Source organism: Vitis vinifera, chromosome 18 (assembly GCF_030704535.1).
Source record: "Vitis vinifera cultivar Pinot Noir 40024 chromosome 18, ASM3070453v1".
Lineage (NCBI taxonomy): Eukaryota > Viridiplantae > Streptophyta > Magnoliopsida > Vitales > Vitaceae > Vitis > Vitis vinifera.
In genome coordinates, this window is record NC_081822.1 from 10,106,101 (window position 1) to 10,122,886 (window position 16,786).

The following is a 16,786-nucleotide window of genomic DNA, read 5'->3' on the forward strand; positions in this document are numbered from 1 at the left end:
TGATCGAATGCTTTTACGTAATCAGAGATCCGTGTTTCTTCTTCCGCAGGCAAATCCTACAACGGATACATCGTGAGTCTGATGATGGTGCTCAGCGTGGGCCAGCCCAATTTTTGAACTATCAAGCTGTAAGTGATCAATCGGGTTGGGTTTCACAAATTTAATACATAATTCAAATTTTCAATTTATATAATTTATATTTGTAATTAATTAATTAATTAAACCAATTTTTTTTTATTTTTGTGAAAAAAATATAAATAATATTGTTTAACTAGGTGGCAACGTGAGAACAAGGCGTAAAATAATGGTAACAGGCCACTGCCGCCTTTCCTTGAAACAATAATAAATGTTGACATGGCATATTAGTATTACTTTTACTATTAGATGTTGACTAATAAACTTCAGAATTGAACCAATTATAAAATTACATCATTGAAATTAAAAGCAGTAATGGTGAAGGGAAATCCGATGTGATTTCCAATTATTAATGGCTTCCAATTCAACAGGGAGGAATACAATGTAATAATAAGATGGTTGGTAGAAAATGAAACATCAATCCAAATCCAATAATTAATGTCTTCCAATTCAACAATCACTAATGATAAAAAGAGTACTCCAAAATCCAATTATTAATGGGCATATAATTTAATGTATGGAGGAAGTTAAGAAAAAAGGGGGTCAACACGCCTACACAATTATGGCAATTAGCGTGGGGCTTCTCTTCCCACCACCAAACACCACTTGAAGCTGATTCCAGAGCAGCTCCAGTCAATTAATGCCGGTTCCTCCTTGGGAGGGAGACTACGCAACCTAAAAAAATGAGCATTTATATTGATAAACTGAAAGATTTAGGTTTGGAGCATCACGCTATGGAAACAGAAACTCCTCAAAGCTGGGGCCACCACCAAGAGAACCAAGGTAGATCTCCACTAGCTCATCCTTCAAAGCACCAAAGGTTGACATATTGACCAATCAGGAAATAAAATGAGTAAAAATGTATATTCGGAAGGAATTGTTTCTTGTGAAGTACACGCCTCGCACCTATGGGCCAACCAAGATCAAGGTTTAGCACTCAGACATACAAAGCTTGCTTCGTTACCCTTCAAAAAGCAGAAGTTACAAAAACTATATAGCTCAGATTAGTCATAAGAAATTCAAAGGGACACGTAATGCACCAGCTCCTCTATTAAAACTACAATTCCTTCTTCAAATTAAAAAATAAAAATAATTAAAAAAGAAAAAAAGATAAAACAACAAATCTAATTAAGCAAGCTGGAACATAGCACTAGGAAGGCACTCTTGCATCTGAGCACTGGACCCCATTACAATGCCAAAACATGCATACCACCAAGCTCAGCTAAAAAGTCACAAGTTCTAATAATAGTCTGCATATGCCATTGGCTCAAATCAATGTTGTCTTACCTTGTTATAGGATATGAAGCTTAGAATCCATCATGATCTCAAAAAATTGCTAGCAAGAAACATCTTCACTTGTGCATACCAAATCTTCACCAATTCGGTTGACAAAGTAAAATAGCCAACAGAAACCAGGATAGAGAGAAGAAACTAAAGCCTAAAGGATAATCATGCCTGATTAATCAAAACAGGAGACTGACATGGTACAAAGAATCAGAGAGGAAGGGCTTCAATTACACATCTCTCTCTTTGAATTAGGGTGCACCAATGAGATACCAAAACATATATTGACATCTGTCACTAACCCCAAGTTTACCATAATGGATTAGAATGTGATTAAACGACTCTTTTTCACTGTTAAGCAAATACGATTCACTAAATACACCCATTTTCATAGGAGTCCATGAACACTAAACACTCGTGATAGAAAAGAGCACTCCACCTTCTGACTCCAGAATAAGAATCTAAAGATTAACCAAGGACATCACATACTTGGAACCCCTTTACAGAGCCCCACCTCCACTTAGAGGATCCTTAACAGACAGTCAAAACTGACTAACTCCCAATCATGGTAATGTCTCATAAAACACAGGTTCAAAAGCCCAAGTCATAGAAAAAGCATTTACATTTGTTATCTTGATTAGTAGTTACCAACTAATTGAAGCAATCCAAAAATCAATCCAACCTAGTAAAAGATAAGAACAAGATGTGCCCTTAACCCCCCACCCAACCCAAAAGAGGAAAGAAAAAAAAAAGTCCAAGTTGTTTATCAAAAGTTTAAACAAACAAATAAAATAAAATTAAATTAAAAAATAAAAAATTCCAAATTGACATGATTTGAAATTACACATCATATGTCAACACTACCACAAACAGGTTCAAAAGGGAACTAGTAAAAATAATAGCAATTTTTTTTTTTTTGATAAGTAAGAAAAGTATTGTAGTAAAAATAATAACAATATACTACTGATGTGCTACATTACATGCCATAATGGCCCATTCCTTCTATGAGAGAGAGAGGGAGAGAGAGAGAGAGATTATGAAATACATCTATAAGAACATGCAAGTTGGATTCCAAGAACTGATGATGAGAACAATAACTGCTAGAATTGTATGAATAAGTACACCACATGGATAATTTCACTGCTAACAAAAGAAGGTAATGAAAGAAGCATATAAGATTTATTATTTTGATTTGAGTCACCAACTAATTAAAGCAATCCCAATGCAATGCAATCTAACCAGTAAGCAACAAACACAAATCATGCCCCTACCCCCAGCCAAGCAAAAAACAAATTTCCAAGGTTTTTGTCAAAGTTAAAAAAAAAAGAAAGAATAAATAAAAATACGTTAGATAAAAAATAAAAAAACTTCCAAGTCTGCAAGTTCTGAAATTGCAGAAATCATAATATGCCAACACTTTCACAAATAGGATAATCCAATCAGTGAATAGATAAATAAATAAATAAACCACTACTCTGCTACATCACATTGCGGCATTGACCCATTCCTTCCATTTGATAGAGAGAGAGAGATCATGCAATACATCTATGAGAGAATGCAAGTCAGACTCCAAGTACTGTTGATAGACACAAAAACAGATAAAGAGTACAGATAGAGAATACCATATGGACAATTTGCTTAGTTCAAAAAAAGTAAGAATCAAATGCCGAAACCAATTTACAAGCGCATCAGATTAACAAACCTAAACATCCGTTAGCAGTTTGCACTCTGCCAGAAAATTTAATCTATGACCAAATTAGGGCAATGATCACAAAGACACCAATCATCAAGAACAGCATCTTCAGATAGTAATCTGCTTGTTGCCCTTGAGTTGGTGGATGCTGAGGGAATCCATGAGCATGTCCACCATGAAATGAATTAGAAAATCCATATGGGAAACCAGCAGCTGGCCCATACATGGTAGCATCAGGGAATCCATGCACTTGAAGGTTAAATAGCGATGGGAAAAGCCCACCAAAAGCCGCAGACAATGTGAAGTTCCCAAATCTTGCAGTTGCCATTGGTGCAAATCCCCCTAAGCCTCCCATGAACCCAAACCCATGTTGCATAAAATGATTTGCATCTGGTGGAGGAGCCGTTTCAGGTCGCTGGCCTGTTGGACGATTTGGAATGTTAATACCTGGAATGGACTTCGATCTTGGATCTGTTGATGTCTTTCCCCGACCATAGAGGGGAACCAACTTCTCCTCCTCAACAAGAGCTTTACAAACAGGGCATTCCTGGGAATGTGAATGAATATGAAGCCACTTATAAAGGCAAGGCCAGCAGAAGAGGTGGCCGCAGAGAGTCACAATTGGGTCTTGAGCTAAGTCAAAGCATATATTGCATTCAAAATTACCAGCATCACTGTTGCTACCATTATTGCTAGAGAAAGAAGGGCTTTGGGGTGGCCTGCTTGTTGATTCCCCAAACCCACTCGTCATCTCTGATCGGCAAAAAGTAGAATGCCTATGAAATCATATTAAACCCTTTCAATCAAAAGCAGCAATAACAATAGAAGAGCACAACGTTCTCCGAATGGAAGTCACTCAATTAGTTGATTTTCATTAATAATAATCCAAATTGCAATGAAAAGCACTAGATTGCAGCAACACAATCCAAATTGCAAGATAAAACAAAGTGATTAACAAAAGGCCCCTTTTGTAAGATCTGGAAATCACATTTAGATATGTAACAAACACATGGCCAGAAAAAAACACTACTTAAACCCATCCACATATAGAAACCCTAGGTTTCCAGTAACCTTAAGGAACCAATCCCCAATATCAAACGCCGTGTTGCTGTTGGGGATGTAATTCCAAATCCAAGTTGGGGTCCTTCAATCCCAATTCCAAGTTCTCCAGGCAACCAAACGACGCCTGATACATCAATTAGGTTTAGTACCATTTTCCTTCATCTTTTCCGAACGGTTAACGGGGAATAGACCGACTGGAAAATAGAATCAGAAAACCCTATTGAAACGATATTGATTGAACAACAAAAACCCCAGATCTCGGATATTCGGAAACACCTTATTTCGATTGCAAATCGAAAAACATGGATTAGTAATCAAAACACAAAGCCATGTTAATCAAAAACTCCAGAAATCAGATCCAACACAATCGGAGAAATGAAAATCGAGATCTAAATGTAAAAGATAGAGATTACTGACCGTAGGAACAGAGTTATCGATTGATCGGCCGAGCGACCCACCACCGACGGATGGACCGTTCAGAAGTCCAAATAGGAGGATCCTATAAGCCGAGAAATCACTACGAAATTTCCAAGATATAGTTTGACGGTGGGGGGTGGCAGCCTGGCAGGAAGCAACGCGTGAGTACTATGTTTGGGGGCGTATCTGGAATAGACGCGTCGTTGTCCACCTGGCGTTCCATTATTGGTGCTCTTCTCTCTCTTGGCTTAAACACCGTTGGATAAATCATGGGACTCTGGATGGCTAATCAACGGTGTAAAAGTTACGCGATAAGGTTAGGCACGTTGGATCCGGAAGACTTACGTCACGGCGGGTGATTGGATTTGGAGGAGGAGGTATTTGGCTCGTTTATATTTTGTAAAGTTAAATACGAGTTTTGATGTGTGGGTTGAAGGGTCTATACTTTGGAACATTCTAAGGTAACTCATCGTTGATATGATATAAGTGAAGCCATTGGCATCCATTTTGGACCGACGTACTGAAACACACTCACCGACGAAAGATAAAACAAGTCAATTGAAGAAAGGGATCAGTTCGATTTTAGGAGATACACGCATTTGTGATGCAGAGCATTAAATACTGGTTGGCGGAGCACCCCTGCATAGTAAGATTCCGATGGAGCCACAGCCAATCATGGGGCTCCACATGGTCGTTTCTATTCACCTCCATCGCCGCATACATCGCCACTGCCGCCTTCCTCCATCTCTTTCTCCTACTCATCCGCCGCCGCCGCCCCGTCCCTTTGGGCCCTATCCCGGCTCTCCACAGCCTCGCCATGGCTTTAATATCGGTTCTCATCTTCGTCGGAATACTCTTCTCCGCGGCCGCCGAGATCCGCGACACACGGTGGTTCTGGCGCCGGTCTAAGACTCCTCTCCAGTGGCTCTTCTGCTTTCCCCTAGGCACGCGCCCTTCGGGGCGCGTCTTCTTCTGGTCATACGTCTTCTACCTCTCCCGCTTCCTCCACCTTTTCCGTACCTACTTAAAGGTTCTCCGGCGGCGGAGGCTTGCCTTCTTTCAGGTGTTCAATCAGTCGATTCTCTTGTGCACGTCGTATCTGTGGCTGGAGTTCTCGCAATCGTTTCAAGTTTTGGCGATACTGTCGATGACGCTGGTTTACTCAATGGTTTATGGGTACCGATTTTGGACAGCGATTGGGCTGCCTAGCGCGTGCCCTCCATTCGTTGTAAACTGTCAGATGATTCTGCTGGGATGTAACCTGGTTTGGCATTTTGGGGTGCTTTTTTTGCATTTTCTGAAAGGTGGGTGCAATGGCATTGGTGCTTGCGTATTCAATTCCGTCCTCAATGCTTTTATTCTTTTGCTCTTCTTGAACTTCTATGTCAAGATGCATTTGAGCAGAAGGGAGGATGCTCCGCTTGTTCAACCCGATTCTTCGTCAACCCGTCACCGCACCGGTTCAGAGATGATGGAGGATCAGTTGACTGTAAAAGCAAAGAACGGTTGAGCAGCATCCCCTGTTTTTTCCTTTTTCTTTTTTCTTTTCTCTTTTTTTTTCCCACTTTTTTATTCTTTCTTTGGTTATAAATCCCTAAAACAGGGACAAAGTAACACCCCTTTTTTAAAAAAAAATTATGTAAATGGCGGTGCTCTTGCCTTCTTCCTTTCAAAGGACATATATAGTATGTATACAAGTTCTGTTGCTTTCTTTCTGTGCCGGCAACTGAAAAAAAAAAAAAAAAAATTAGGGTTTGAAAAAAGTTGAAGCAACCGATGCTCACGTTTTAAATTCTTTCCTCAAGTCAAAATGCAGCCTTTCACCCTCTTTTTAAGTAAATGGGATCATTCCACATGATATGGCGCATGAATTGAAAAGTAATAGCAGGATGCCGTGGTATTAGTTTAAGGGGGGGGAAGCTTCTTATTTTCGGCATTCCTAAATTTTTTTATTGGATGCGGTTGCTTGGTCTGTTCCAACTTTCATAGTCTTGTCTTATATAAAAATTTAATTGCCATAGGCAACAAAATGCATTACGTAAAGAAAATTAACAATTTTAGTTCAAAATAATAAAATATTGACTTCCCCATCACAGTATACTCCTCCGAACACGAAATAGAAAAATTGATTTGACGAAGACTTTGAAATTCCAAAAACAACCTTCAAGATGCACATATTTACAAAGCATATTTGGAATGAGTGATACAACTTCAACAATGTTTGAAGCTCGAATGCAAACATGACATATTTGTTTCTCAATTAGAACGTGGAAATTCGATGATTTGTTTGATAGCTATTTTTTAAAACGATTATTAAAAATAATTTTTGATAATAATTTTTTTAAATTGTTATTTAATGTTTTGTAAAATAAAAATCAATTTAAAAATCTAAAATGTTTTTAATCTACTATTAATATTTTAAAATATATTTTAAAAATAATTTTTATATCTAATCTTATATTTTTAATTATTCTATAATTATATTTTAAAACAATTCTCAAAAAACACATAAGAATAATATAAAATAATTAAAAAATATTTTTTGAAAACATGCTATTTTCTCTTCTTAATAATAAAACGGTTTTTAAATATCAAATGTATTTTCATAGATTTTTTATTTTGAAAAACTTAAAATTGTTCTCAAAAACCATTACTAAATAGGTCCTAAATGATGAAATTTTAAACGACATATAATCACATATAGACATTAAAGCATACATTAAATGGTAGTAAATTAAATGTTTACCTTAATTAATGTCATGGAAAACCATTTTCGTGCTCCACTGATGTCCAAGAATATGCTCAATCCATGATGATATGAAAATTCGGATTCAATGAACTCTTCCCTTTCTACACCCAAGATTCAGTCTGTGTGTGCTCTCAAAATGAGTGTGTAGTGCGTGCCCTTTTTCAGCCCAACAAGAAGAAGTCTTCCTTTGCACTTATATATATATCACATATTACACACATTATTTGAACCACTTGACTTAATGGGTCAATCAAGTAAATTAGGGTGAGCCCATAAAAAATCAAACAACAATATATGTCCAGCCCCATTATGAACCATAATGCAAAAAAATAAAATAACATTGATTTATGACGTTATCACATTGATTATGTAAGTCCACACAAAAAAATTCCAACAATTCTCCCACTTGGACTACATATTCAAACATCATAACATATACATAATCATAAATCAATGTCTCATAAAATCTCATCAAAACAAATAATCAAAACCAATCATACATGCTTCATTGCTTGATTCACAGGGAAATATACAAAATAACAATCCTTCCAACAATAGCAAAATATTATAATACCAAAAATGTCTCACACTAACTTAATGCAACCTAGGCTCCCACCAACCCCATTTAAGATACATGATCATGAAACACAACTATGGGTAAGTCTTTTGTTAGTGGATCCGCCAACATACCTTTTGTTGGCATGTGCTCAATATCAATAAGAGACTTTGTCACTTTCTCTTTAACAAAATAGAACTTTACATCAATATGCTTGGAGCGAGAAGTGCTCCTAGTGTTCTTAGAGAAAGCAATAGCTGCAGAATTATCACAAAATAATTTCAACGGTCTAGAAATGGAGTCAACAATTCCCAAAGCTGAAATAAAATTTCGCATCCATATAGCATGACAACAAGCCTCATAACATGTCACATACTTTGTCTCCATAGTTGAGGATGTTGTAAGTGTCTGCTTGATATTTTTCCAAGATACAACTTATCTTGTCATCACAAAAATATAGCCCGTAGTGGATTTCTTACCATCTATGCAGCCAGCAAAATTAGCATCACAAAACCTAACTACATCAAGTATATTGGTGTGTTGATATGTCAACATTAAGTCCTTAGTTCCTTGCAAATACCTAAGGACCGGACCTTCTTAGCAGCTTTCCAATGTTAACTCCCAGGATTGTTCAAGTATCTTCCCAACATGCCTACAACAAAAACAATATTAGTGTGTGTACATACTTGAACATACATAAGACTGTCAACCAAAAATGAATAAGAAATGATTCTTCTTTCCTCTCTCTCATCATCATTTTAAGGACACTGAGCCTTTGAAAACTTATCACCCTCCACAATTGGCGCTCTAGTAGAACTATAGTTGTGCATATTGAACATCTTCAATATCTTCTCAATAGAGGTTCTTTGAGACAATTTAAGCACCTCATTAGCCCTATCACGAAGAATCTTTATGTCTAAAATATAAGAAGCCTCATCGAGATCCTTTATGTCAAAATGGGTTGACAACATGTGCTTTGTCTCAATCAACAAGTCAGAATCATTTGATGCGAGTAGTATATCATCAACATATAAAACAAGAAATATGTAACTACTCCCACTGACCCTCAAATATATGCATTTATCAACTGTATTCTCTTTAAAACCATTTTGGGTGACATCAATAGGCTTACTTGGCTCATAAACTCTCAAAGCCAAGTCCAAATTGTGCAAAGTCATATGCAAATTGATATACTCATACCATTCTTCAAAATTATTTCCAGTAAGAGGCTTGATGGCAAATAATTGCAGAGTAATTCCAGGATTGCTAGTAGCTGGAAAATAGCAAAATTAAACAATATGCATGTTACTACAATATCATGTTATTTTATAATTTCTAGAATTTCTCAATTTAGCAATAACTTGGAATCTCGAAATTTCACAGCGGTAAGGACAACTAATTAAATATTACAACAAAGAAGAACTAATTTTATTACCGAAAAGGCAAAAGAAAATTAATACGATTTATAATATATAATTAATTTCCTTCACCAATCTAAGCATCCTATCAAGTATTATAATTATCGATAGGACAATTACAATACCCGTATGGACCTTAGTAATCACAATAATAAAACAACCAAAAGTGGGAAATAAAATATTTCAACAAAGACAATTTAACACATATAGGATCACGATAGGCAACCACATAGATGTTCACTATTGTCATGATAAACTCAAATATTTAATTTGCACAGCTTAACACACTTGGAATTGTGATAGGCAATTACACAAGTGTTCTTTATTGTCATAGTAAATTTCAATATTTAACAAAAATGGTTTAGGACAACATTATTGGTATAAGATAAAAAATTATACCATAAAGAACAATAATAATAATAATTGTCCCAATAAAACCAAATTTAACAAATGCATAATAATTCCAAGAATACCAAGACAACAAAAAAAAAGTTTTTTTATGATGTCATGATGACGTCATCATGCATTGTTCATCTTCTCCACCAAACTGAACACGACCTAGTTATTCTGGAGAATTTTTTTTTTTTTGGCAAAAATTTTGTGCATTTTCCAACAAAAACACTTAGGTTTTCATCCTCAAACATCAATCCTTCAATCTAAACCCAAAAATTACACAAAAAAACGCATAAAATGAAAAACCAAAATAAGCCCTAATTTTCAAAATCCCATCAAATGAGCTCCAAAAACCATATAAAAAAAAAAGGTTTTGCTCCAAACAATATTTTTTACAAGTCTCCAACATCAATTGGGCTTGAAAACCAAGAATCAACACCAAATGATAAAAAAAAAAACTTCAAAAATGGCTTCCAAACCAGAAAACGGGAAACCCAAAATAACCCAAATATGCAATTCAAATGTCATCCATGTATAGCTCTGATACCAATTGATGAAATTTTAAACGACATACGATCACATGTAGACCTTAAAGCATACATTAAATGGTAATAAATGAAATGCTTACCTTAATTAATGTCATGGAAAGTCATTTTCGTGCTCCACTGGTGTCCAATAATATGTTCAATCTGTGATGATATGAAAATTCGGGTTCAATGAGCTCTTCCCTTTCTACACCCAAGATTCAATTTGTGTGTGCTCTCAAGACAAATGTGTAGTGCGTGCCCTTTTTTAGCCCAAGAAGAAGAAGTCTTTCTTTGCACTTATATATATATATATATCACATATTACACACATTATTTGAATCACTTGACTTAATGGGTCAGTCAAGTGAATTAGGGTGAGTCCATAAAAAATCAAGCAACAATATGTGTCCAACCCCATTATGGACCACAATGCAAAAAAATAAAATAACATTGATTTATGACATTATCACATTGATTATGTAAGTCCACACATAAAAAATTCCAACACTAAATACATTTTTATTATTGTTTATTTTTAAAAGTAAAACATGATAATAAATTTTATGTATAAATAAATAAAAAAGAGAGAGATAAAATAATTTATCTTATTTTTAAAAATTACTTTAAAAAATTAAATTTTGAGTTAGTAACATTTTTTTAATACCTTTAAATCTTTTTAAAAAATTTTAAAAGCATTAATTTTTCAATACAAATATCTAAAGTTGTGATATCTTATTAAAAACTAGTATTATTTTGTAAATTTGGAAAACAAAAATAAGAATTGTATTCAAATCAAGATTTAATTAAATTTCTTACAAATATTAAAATTATGGGGTACATGCATTTTACCCTGCCACTCTTTGATGTGTTTATACACTTCAACCCTCCTACTCAAAACTCGACGGCTTTATCCCAAAAAAACCAATACTAAAATGTGAATAAAAACTTATGTTATCTTAAGTTCAAAGCTAATTACACTTCTCAATTGCATGCAAAAATCATGAATATATATATATATATATATCTCTTTTTTTTTTTAAAAAAAAAGTTAAAATTAATAATTGTTATATTTTAAAAACGCATGAATAATTTCACTTTAAAGTTGTAAATTTGAAGTTTATTCTATTAAACTTTAACCTTCTATTCGACTTTAAGTTTAAAAAAAAAAAAAAAGTAATGTTTTTGATAGGTTTTGTAATCAGGGTTAAATGTTGTTATTCAATAAAATTAGAAGATAAAATATTAAATTTTGAATGTGAATGAATAAAATATAAAACAGATAAAATATACTAAATCTTAAAATTATCTATATCTTAAATGAGAACATTTAAAAGGTACTAGTTTTGAAAACAAAATTTATTCATGCCAATGATAATTAGTTCCACTTGTATAGAACATATTGAAAATATTCAAAAGGTACTAATAAAATTTAATCATATAGTGATTCCACTTTTATGGCTAAAAGTTGAAGTTAGACAACATCCAAATATGATTTAGCATTAAACCAATGATAACATCACATAATTGAAATCAAAACAAGAAATGGTAAAGCAAATCCGATATGATTCAGTAACAGGGCAGTCGGTGGAAAATAAAGATTGATCCGAAATCCAATCATTAATGGCTTCCACGTCAACAATTAGCATGATAAGATGGTTGGTAGAGAATGAAGATCAAACCGAATCGAATTCCTTAATGGCTTCCGATTCAACGATTGTCAGTACCATGACCATCTAATAGCAAGACGGTTGGTAGAGAATGAAAAGATTAATAAAAAATCCAATTATTAACACTTGATGCCTTCAAATCAACAATACCCATATAATTTAATGCATAGAAGAAGTTTACTTACTTCAAGAAAACGAGGGAGGGGCCCAAAGGAGGAAGAGAGTAAAGAGCGTCTGAATGAACCCTGACGCCGACAGCGTTTGGGAACCGACCGCTTCTCTCACAAAGAATTGGTGGGTGGGTCCGTCTATGCTGTAATCGAAAAGCAATACGCCCCATTGGCCACTTGCCATTTTTTCACATTCAAGGGAACCAAAAATGACTCTCACCTCCAGGCGAGGCTCCACCACTCGTCCTAACCCATCGACTATGGTATGCCACCATTTTCTCTTTTTCTGCTCATTGTGGCTTCATGGTTATACATCTATTCATCTTTGATTCATTACCAGAAATCCCTTTTAAGGTTGGTGGAACGCATGTGAATGTTTGGTGGATCGATTGGACATGTGGATTGATTGGGTATGTTAGGTTTATATATTCCATCCAAAGTGTCCTTACCGATGCCATGAATAGAACAGTAGTTGCCTTATAAAATGAATAGCATCGTAAAACCTCAATGAACATTTCTGTATAATTTGCCTTGGATTTAGGGAAGATTTGGACTCGTATTATGGGTGAGAAGAGGAGGGGGAGGAAGTGGGTGGATTGGATTTGAGTGTAAACAAGAATTTATGGGTCTGTTTGGGAACAAATCAATTCTCAAAAAATAATTTTTTCTGTTCTCCCAATTTTAGAATAAAAGTTTGGAAATTTGGACGTCTTCGATTTATTTTCCTGTTTCCAAATATTTCTTAAAAATAACTTTTACCTCGAAAAAAGAAAGGCTGGAAATAATAAAAATATGTTTTTATAAAACATGGTATTTTCTGAATAATTCTCAAAAACTTATTTTGAAAATAATTGACTATATCAAACATGTTAAAGATTCTTGAAACAGTTCCAGACATAGCCTAAACTGCCATTTCTGTTCTCCCTTTAAGGTTGGGACTGGTGGGGACTGGTGGGGACTAGAGGCTTCTTAGAATACAAAGTATGCTTAACATGACTCTCTGTGGGTTGGTTATAAGACGAGACATCTAAAACTAAAACCCATTTGAAATATTTAAAAGATGTTATTTCTTTTTCTTACTTTTGGTGCACTGCTTTATGATTCTAATGTCATACTTCCAGGAAGTTCAATATTTGAAATGATGGGAGGGCAAACTTACAGTAGAAATGAAAGAAAAATGATTATCTGAATGAGTTCTCCATATGATTTTTGAGGTAGGCATGATAACATATATCATGTAAATTTTTAGATATTTATGGAGTGTTTTATTTTTTATTTGAGATATCATTTGGGGAAGTCATGACATTAATAAAGGCATTCTATGCGTTGGTGCCTACTTGTTCATTATTAACATGGGAAAGAATTGGTTTTTAGTACATGATTTTGCAAGAGTAAGCAACACTATATATAGCTTCTGAATGGACTTTGATTCACTATTTCCCCAAATCTTCAATGACAATAATAATTACATGGTGTATCATTGCCCAAAGGAAAAGAAATTTAGAGAATCCATTTGAAAGGAGCATGAAGCCTATGATTTGTCCATTTTGATGGCTGCTGTTGTCATTTTTTTTTCATCATTAATGGAACATCTCAAATGATTTTGTGACTTGTTTCCTTGAATGAATTTGCAGTTGCAGTGTGGAAGGAGGTCTGCAATTTGAGCAGTTCTTTGGAGATGGAATTCTGGAGGTCCCTCAGTTCTAACAATGGATTAAAACACCGCCCTTTGAGTCTTCTCAGGATCTTAAGGGGACTGATATGTTTAGTGTTTTTTCTTTCAACTGCATTTATGTTTTTAGTGTATTTGGGACCTCTGGCTGCTGGCCTGATGCGGCTGTTTAGCATACGCTACAGTAGGAGAACAACTTCTTTCATTTTTGGTCTTTGGCTAGCCTTGTGGCCCTTTCTATTTGAAAAGATAAACAAGACTAAATTCATTTTTTCTGGAGAAACTGTTCCTGAAGACCAGCGTGTTTTGCTTATTGCCAACCACAGAACAGAGGTTGATTGGATGTATTTCTGGAATCTTGCAATGCGGAAGGGTTGCTTGGGCTACATCAAATATATTCTAAAGAGCAGTTTGATGAAATTACCTGTCCTTGGTTGGGGATTTCACCTTTTGGAGTTCATATCCGTGGAGAGGAAGTGGGAAGTTGATGAGCCAATTTTGCGCCAAAAACTGTCGACTTTTATTAATCCTGCAGATCCCTTGTGGCTTGCTGTCTTCCCTGAAGGAACTGATTTTACGTAATAGTCTTTTCCTTTATGTTTCTTAAAATTCATGTGTATGCAGCTTTCTTTAGACAAGAAAGAGGACATTTCTTTTCGACGTGAAATATTTTGAGACTAATTCATAGGCTGCATATTTGTAGATATTGTCTTTCCTGATATGCTTTCTAGTTTCTACAGCCAATGATGATCCTGGACATGTTTTGGATTTGTCAATATCTAGTTTGTATGCAAGTTGTATGTGCCATTATTGTATTTCATCATCCAATTAATAAGTTGAGAATTTATTTTGCAATTTCTACAGTGAAGAGAAGTGCAAAAGGAGTCAGAAATTTGCAGCTGAAAATGGACTGCCTGTACTGAACAATGTGCTGCTTCCTAAAACGAGGGGTTTCTGTGCTTGCTTGGAAGTTCTAAGAGGATCCTTGGATGCAGGTTCTTTCTTCATAGATGTGCTTAAAATTTTATATTGCCATCTTATTCTTCCAATATCCTTATATTCTGCAATGCTGTTGTCACCATTTTCTCTATATGCAGTAGAAAATATCACTCCTGTGATTCAGAGAAGTTAGCATGTGTTATTTGTTGTTATGGGCATTATTTTGATCATTTGTTGTAGTTAGGGAACAGTTGTCTTTATGACTACTGATTGAGGGTATTGATGACATGTAAGATTAAACTTTGGTAACATATGTTGTGATTTTTGGAGGCAAGTAAACTCTTATTTCACTCCTCTCTTTCTTTTCTTTTCCTTTCTCTTTAATCCATAAATGATTAATGAATTTATTCATTATAGAATCGTGATTGTGACATTCTTAAAGTGAAAAGCTTTGTTTTAAGATGTGAGGTTTCGTATGCCTCCAGATTCCATAACTAGTTTAGAACTTTTCTCAAGAGAGGAATAAATCGTCTTTGGCAGCTCCTATAGATTTTAATTTCTATAAGAGGGTTCTACTCTATTGTTTCAGAATTTGGTCTTATTATCACTCATCCATATACCCCATGTGTCATTGTTCTATATATATCACGGCTAGCTTCCATGTCTGCTGATTTATGCTTTATAGGCTGTTGGATAACCTGACTCTTGGTTTTGCTTAATTGCTTTGTGTAAAAGTTAACACAACAATGGTTGTGAATTCACAATTTGATTCAGCTGCTTCATTTTTTCTCTTTTATTTTGGGGTGGGAGGTGGTTAAACTGGTGTGATCTAAAAGAATCAGAGCATCAGTCATGAGGATTAGCTAATTTTTAATAAACCAAGTTCTCCTTGCACCTTGGGCCATATTAGTCAAGGTCAAAATTAACTCCAGACTGATCTATAGTTTTACACCCTCATGGGCTTCATGCTGAAGCTTAAATCTTCATAAAAAAGAATACTTCTGGTTGTATAGCTTTTAGAACCTAGCTCTCATTTTAATGCAATCACTTAACTAAAAAATATGTATTTCACATATCTGCTAATTCTTAACTGCTATCTCATTTAAATGGACACTAAATGTGGGAAGTTCTTGGTTTGGCATTTTCTTTATCAACTATTGAGCTCTTTTAGCCCCTCCAAATATTTCTTATGTTCTTATTTTCAACAATGCAGTCTATGATGTGAGTTTTGCTTACAAACATCAATGCCCTAATTTCTTGGATGTGCTCTTTGGCGTGGATCCTTCAGAAGTTCACATGCATGTTCGACGTATACCTGTCAATGAGATCCCAGAGACTGAAAGTGAGGCTGCAGCTTGGTTGATTCATACATTCCAGATCAAGGATCAGTTGCTCTCCGATTTTAATTATCATGGGCATTTCCCCAATCAAGGAACAGAAGGAGAAGTTTCTATCATGAAGTACTTGGCAAATTTTTCAGTAGTGATTGCTCTGACAGGCATATTTACATTTCTTACCTTTTTCTCATCCATTTGGTTTAAGATACACGTGAGTTTAGTTTGTGCATATATTGCTTCTACTTTTTTTGATATTAGACCTTCGACTTTTCTAGGTTTGTTAAATAAAGCTTCAAGAAAACGAAATGAATAGTTATGCTGAAAGATTTGTACATGACCAATAACAAGTTCTTGTTGTGAACTTGATTGTGGAATGTTTTGTGTCTCAGAAGGTGCAAATGATTCTTGTGACACTGGTTGGATATCTCAAAAGAAGTGGTCGGGTTTTGTTAATTCATCATTTTGATTGCCTTCATTAACAGGAAATTTGAGTTGCTTAGGAAGCTCTTTAGCCATGTTCAGAAGACATGGCAAAAGGCCTTAAATGAAAGGCAAAAAGGAGCTTCCAATTGTTTCTGTTTTACATGCCAGATTATGCCTCTGTTTTCGTGTTTCAAGCTAAATTCTGTTTCAGATCTCTTTCATTCTGATATTTTCAGTATCATCTAATCATCTTCCACGAAATTGAAGAGTGACCATTTTATGTTTCTCAGCTTTGTAGTTTCATGATTTTATCCCTGTAGTTTCTGTTTGTGATTTGGAGATGC

At 35.0% G+C, this 16,786-nt stretch overlaps 2 protein-coding genes and 2 long non-coding RNA genes across 13 annotated transcripts; 2 read left to right on the top strand and 2 right to left on the bottom strand.

Annotated features, from left to right (window-relative positions):
- Nucleotides 1–2,984: 2,984 nt before the first annotated feature.
- LOC100259073 (uncharacterized) lies at nt 2,985–5,919 on the bottom strand. Of its 5 annotated transcripts, none has more exons than XM_059734941.1 (3): nt 4,592–4,845; nt 3,779–3,865; nt 2,985–3,659 (listed from the first exon to the last, which is right to left on the bottom strand). In XM_059734941.1, the coding sequence occupies exons 2-3, from the start codon at nt 3,797–3,799 to the stop codon at nt 3,165–3,167; spliced, it is 516 nt and encodes a 171-aa protein (XP_059590924.1). In that variant the 5' UTR covers nt 3,800–3,865; nt 4,592–4,845; the 3' UTR covers nt 2,985–3,164. The 5 variants fall into 5 exon arrangements, with proteins under 5 accessions (XP_059590924.1, XP_002283534.1, XP_010664648.1 ...); XM_002283498.5 differs by having other exon boundaries at nt 3,779–3,888; nt 4,592–4,825; XM_010666346.3 differs by having other exon boundaries at nt 2,985–3,888; nt 4,592–5,919.
- Nucleotides 5,196–6,298, top strand: LOC100264245 (elongation of fatty acids protein 3-like). The gene has a single exon (XM_002283475.4). It carries the CDS (start codon nt 5,196–5,198, stop codon nt 6,099–6,101), a length of 906 nt encoding a protein of 301 aa, XP_002283511.1. The 3' UTR covers nt 6,102–6,298.
- A 1,526-nt stretch (nt 6,299–7,824) lies between these two features.
- Nucleotides 7,825–12,177, bottom strand: LOC109121392 (uncharacterized). The gene is made up of 3 exons (XR_788296.3): nt 12,087–12,177; nt 10,336–10,396; nt 7,825–8,548 (listed from the first exon to the last, which is right to left on the bottom strand). It is a non-coding gene; the product is annotated as an uncharacterized LOC109121392 (long non-coding RNA).
- A 50-nt stretch (nt 12,178–12,227) lies between these two features.
- Nucleotides 12,228–16,479, top strand: LOC104882546 (probable 1-acyl-sn-glycerol-3-phosphate acyltransferase 4). Of its 6 annotated transcripts, XR_002028810.2 has the most exons (6): nt 12,260–12,334; nt 12,426–12,481; nt 13,193–13,285; nt 13,706–14,321; nt 14,608–14,738; nt 15,896–16,479. It is a non-coding gene; the product is annotated as a probable 1-acyl-sn-glycerol-3-phosphate acyltransferase 4 (long non-coding RNA). The 6 variants fall into 6 exon arrangements; XR_002028808.2 differs by lacking the exon at nt 12,426–12,481 and having other exon boundaries at nt 12,232–12,334; XR_002028811.2 differs by lacking the exon at nt 13,193–13,285.
- The last annotated feature ends 307 nt before the right edge of the window (nt 16,480–16,786 follow it).

Excerpts from the sequence above, each read along its gene's own strand:
- LOC100259073 (XM_010666346.3), bottom strand. The coding sequence starts at position 3,863 with ATGACGAGTGGGTTTGGGGAATCAACAAGCAGGCCACCCCAAAGCCCT.
- LOC100264245 (XM_002283475.4), top strand. The coding sequence starts at position 5,196 with ATGCAGAGCATTAAATACTGGTTGGCGGAGCACCCCTGCATAGTAAGA.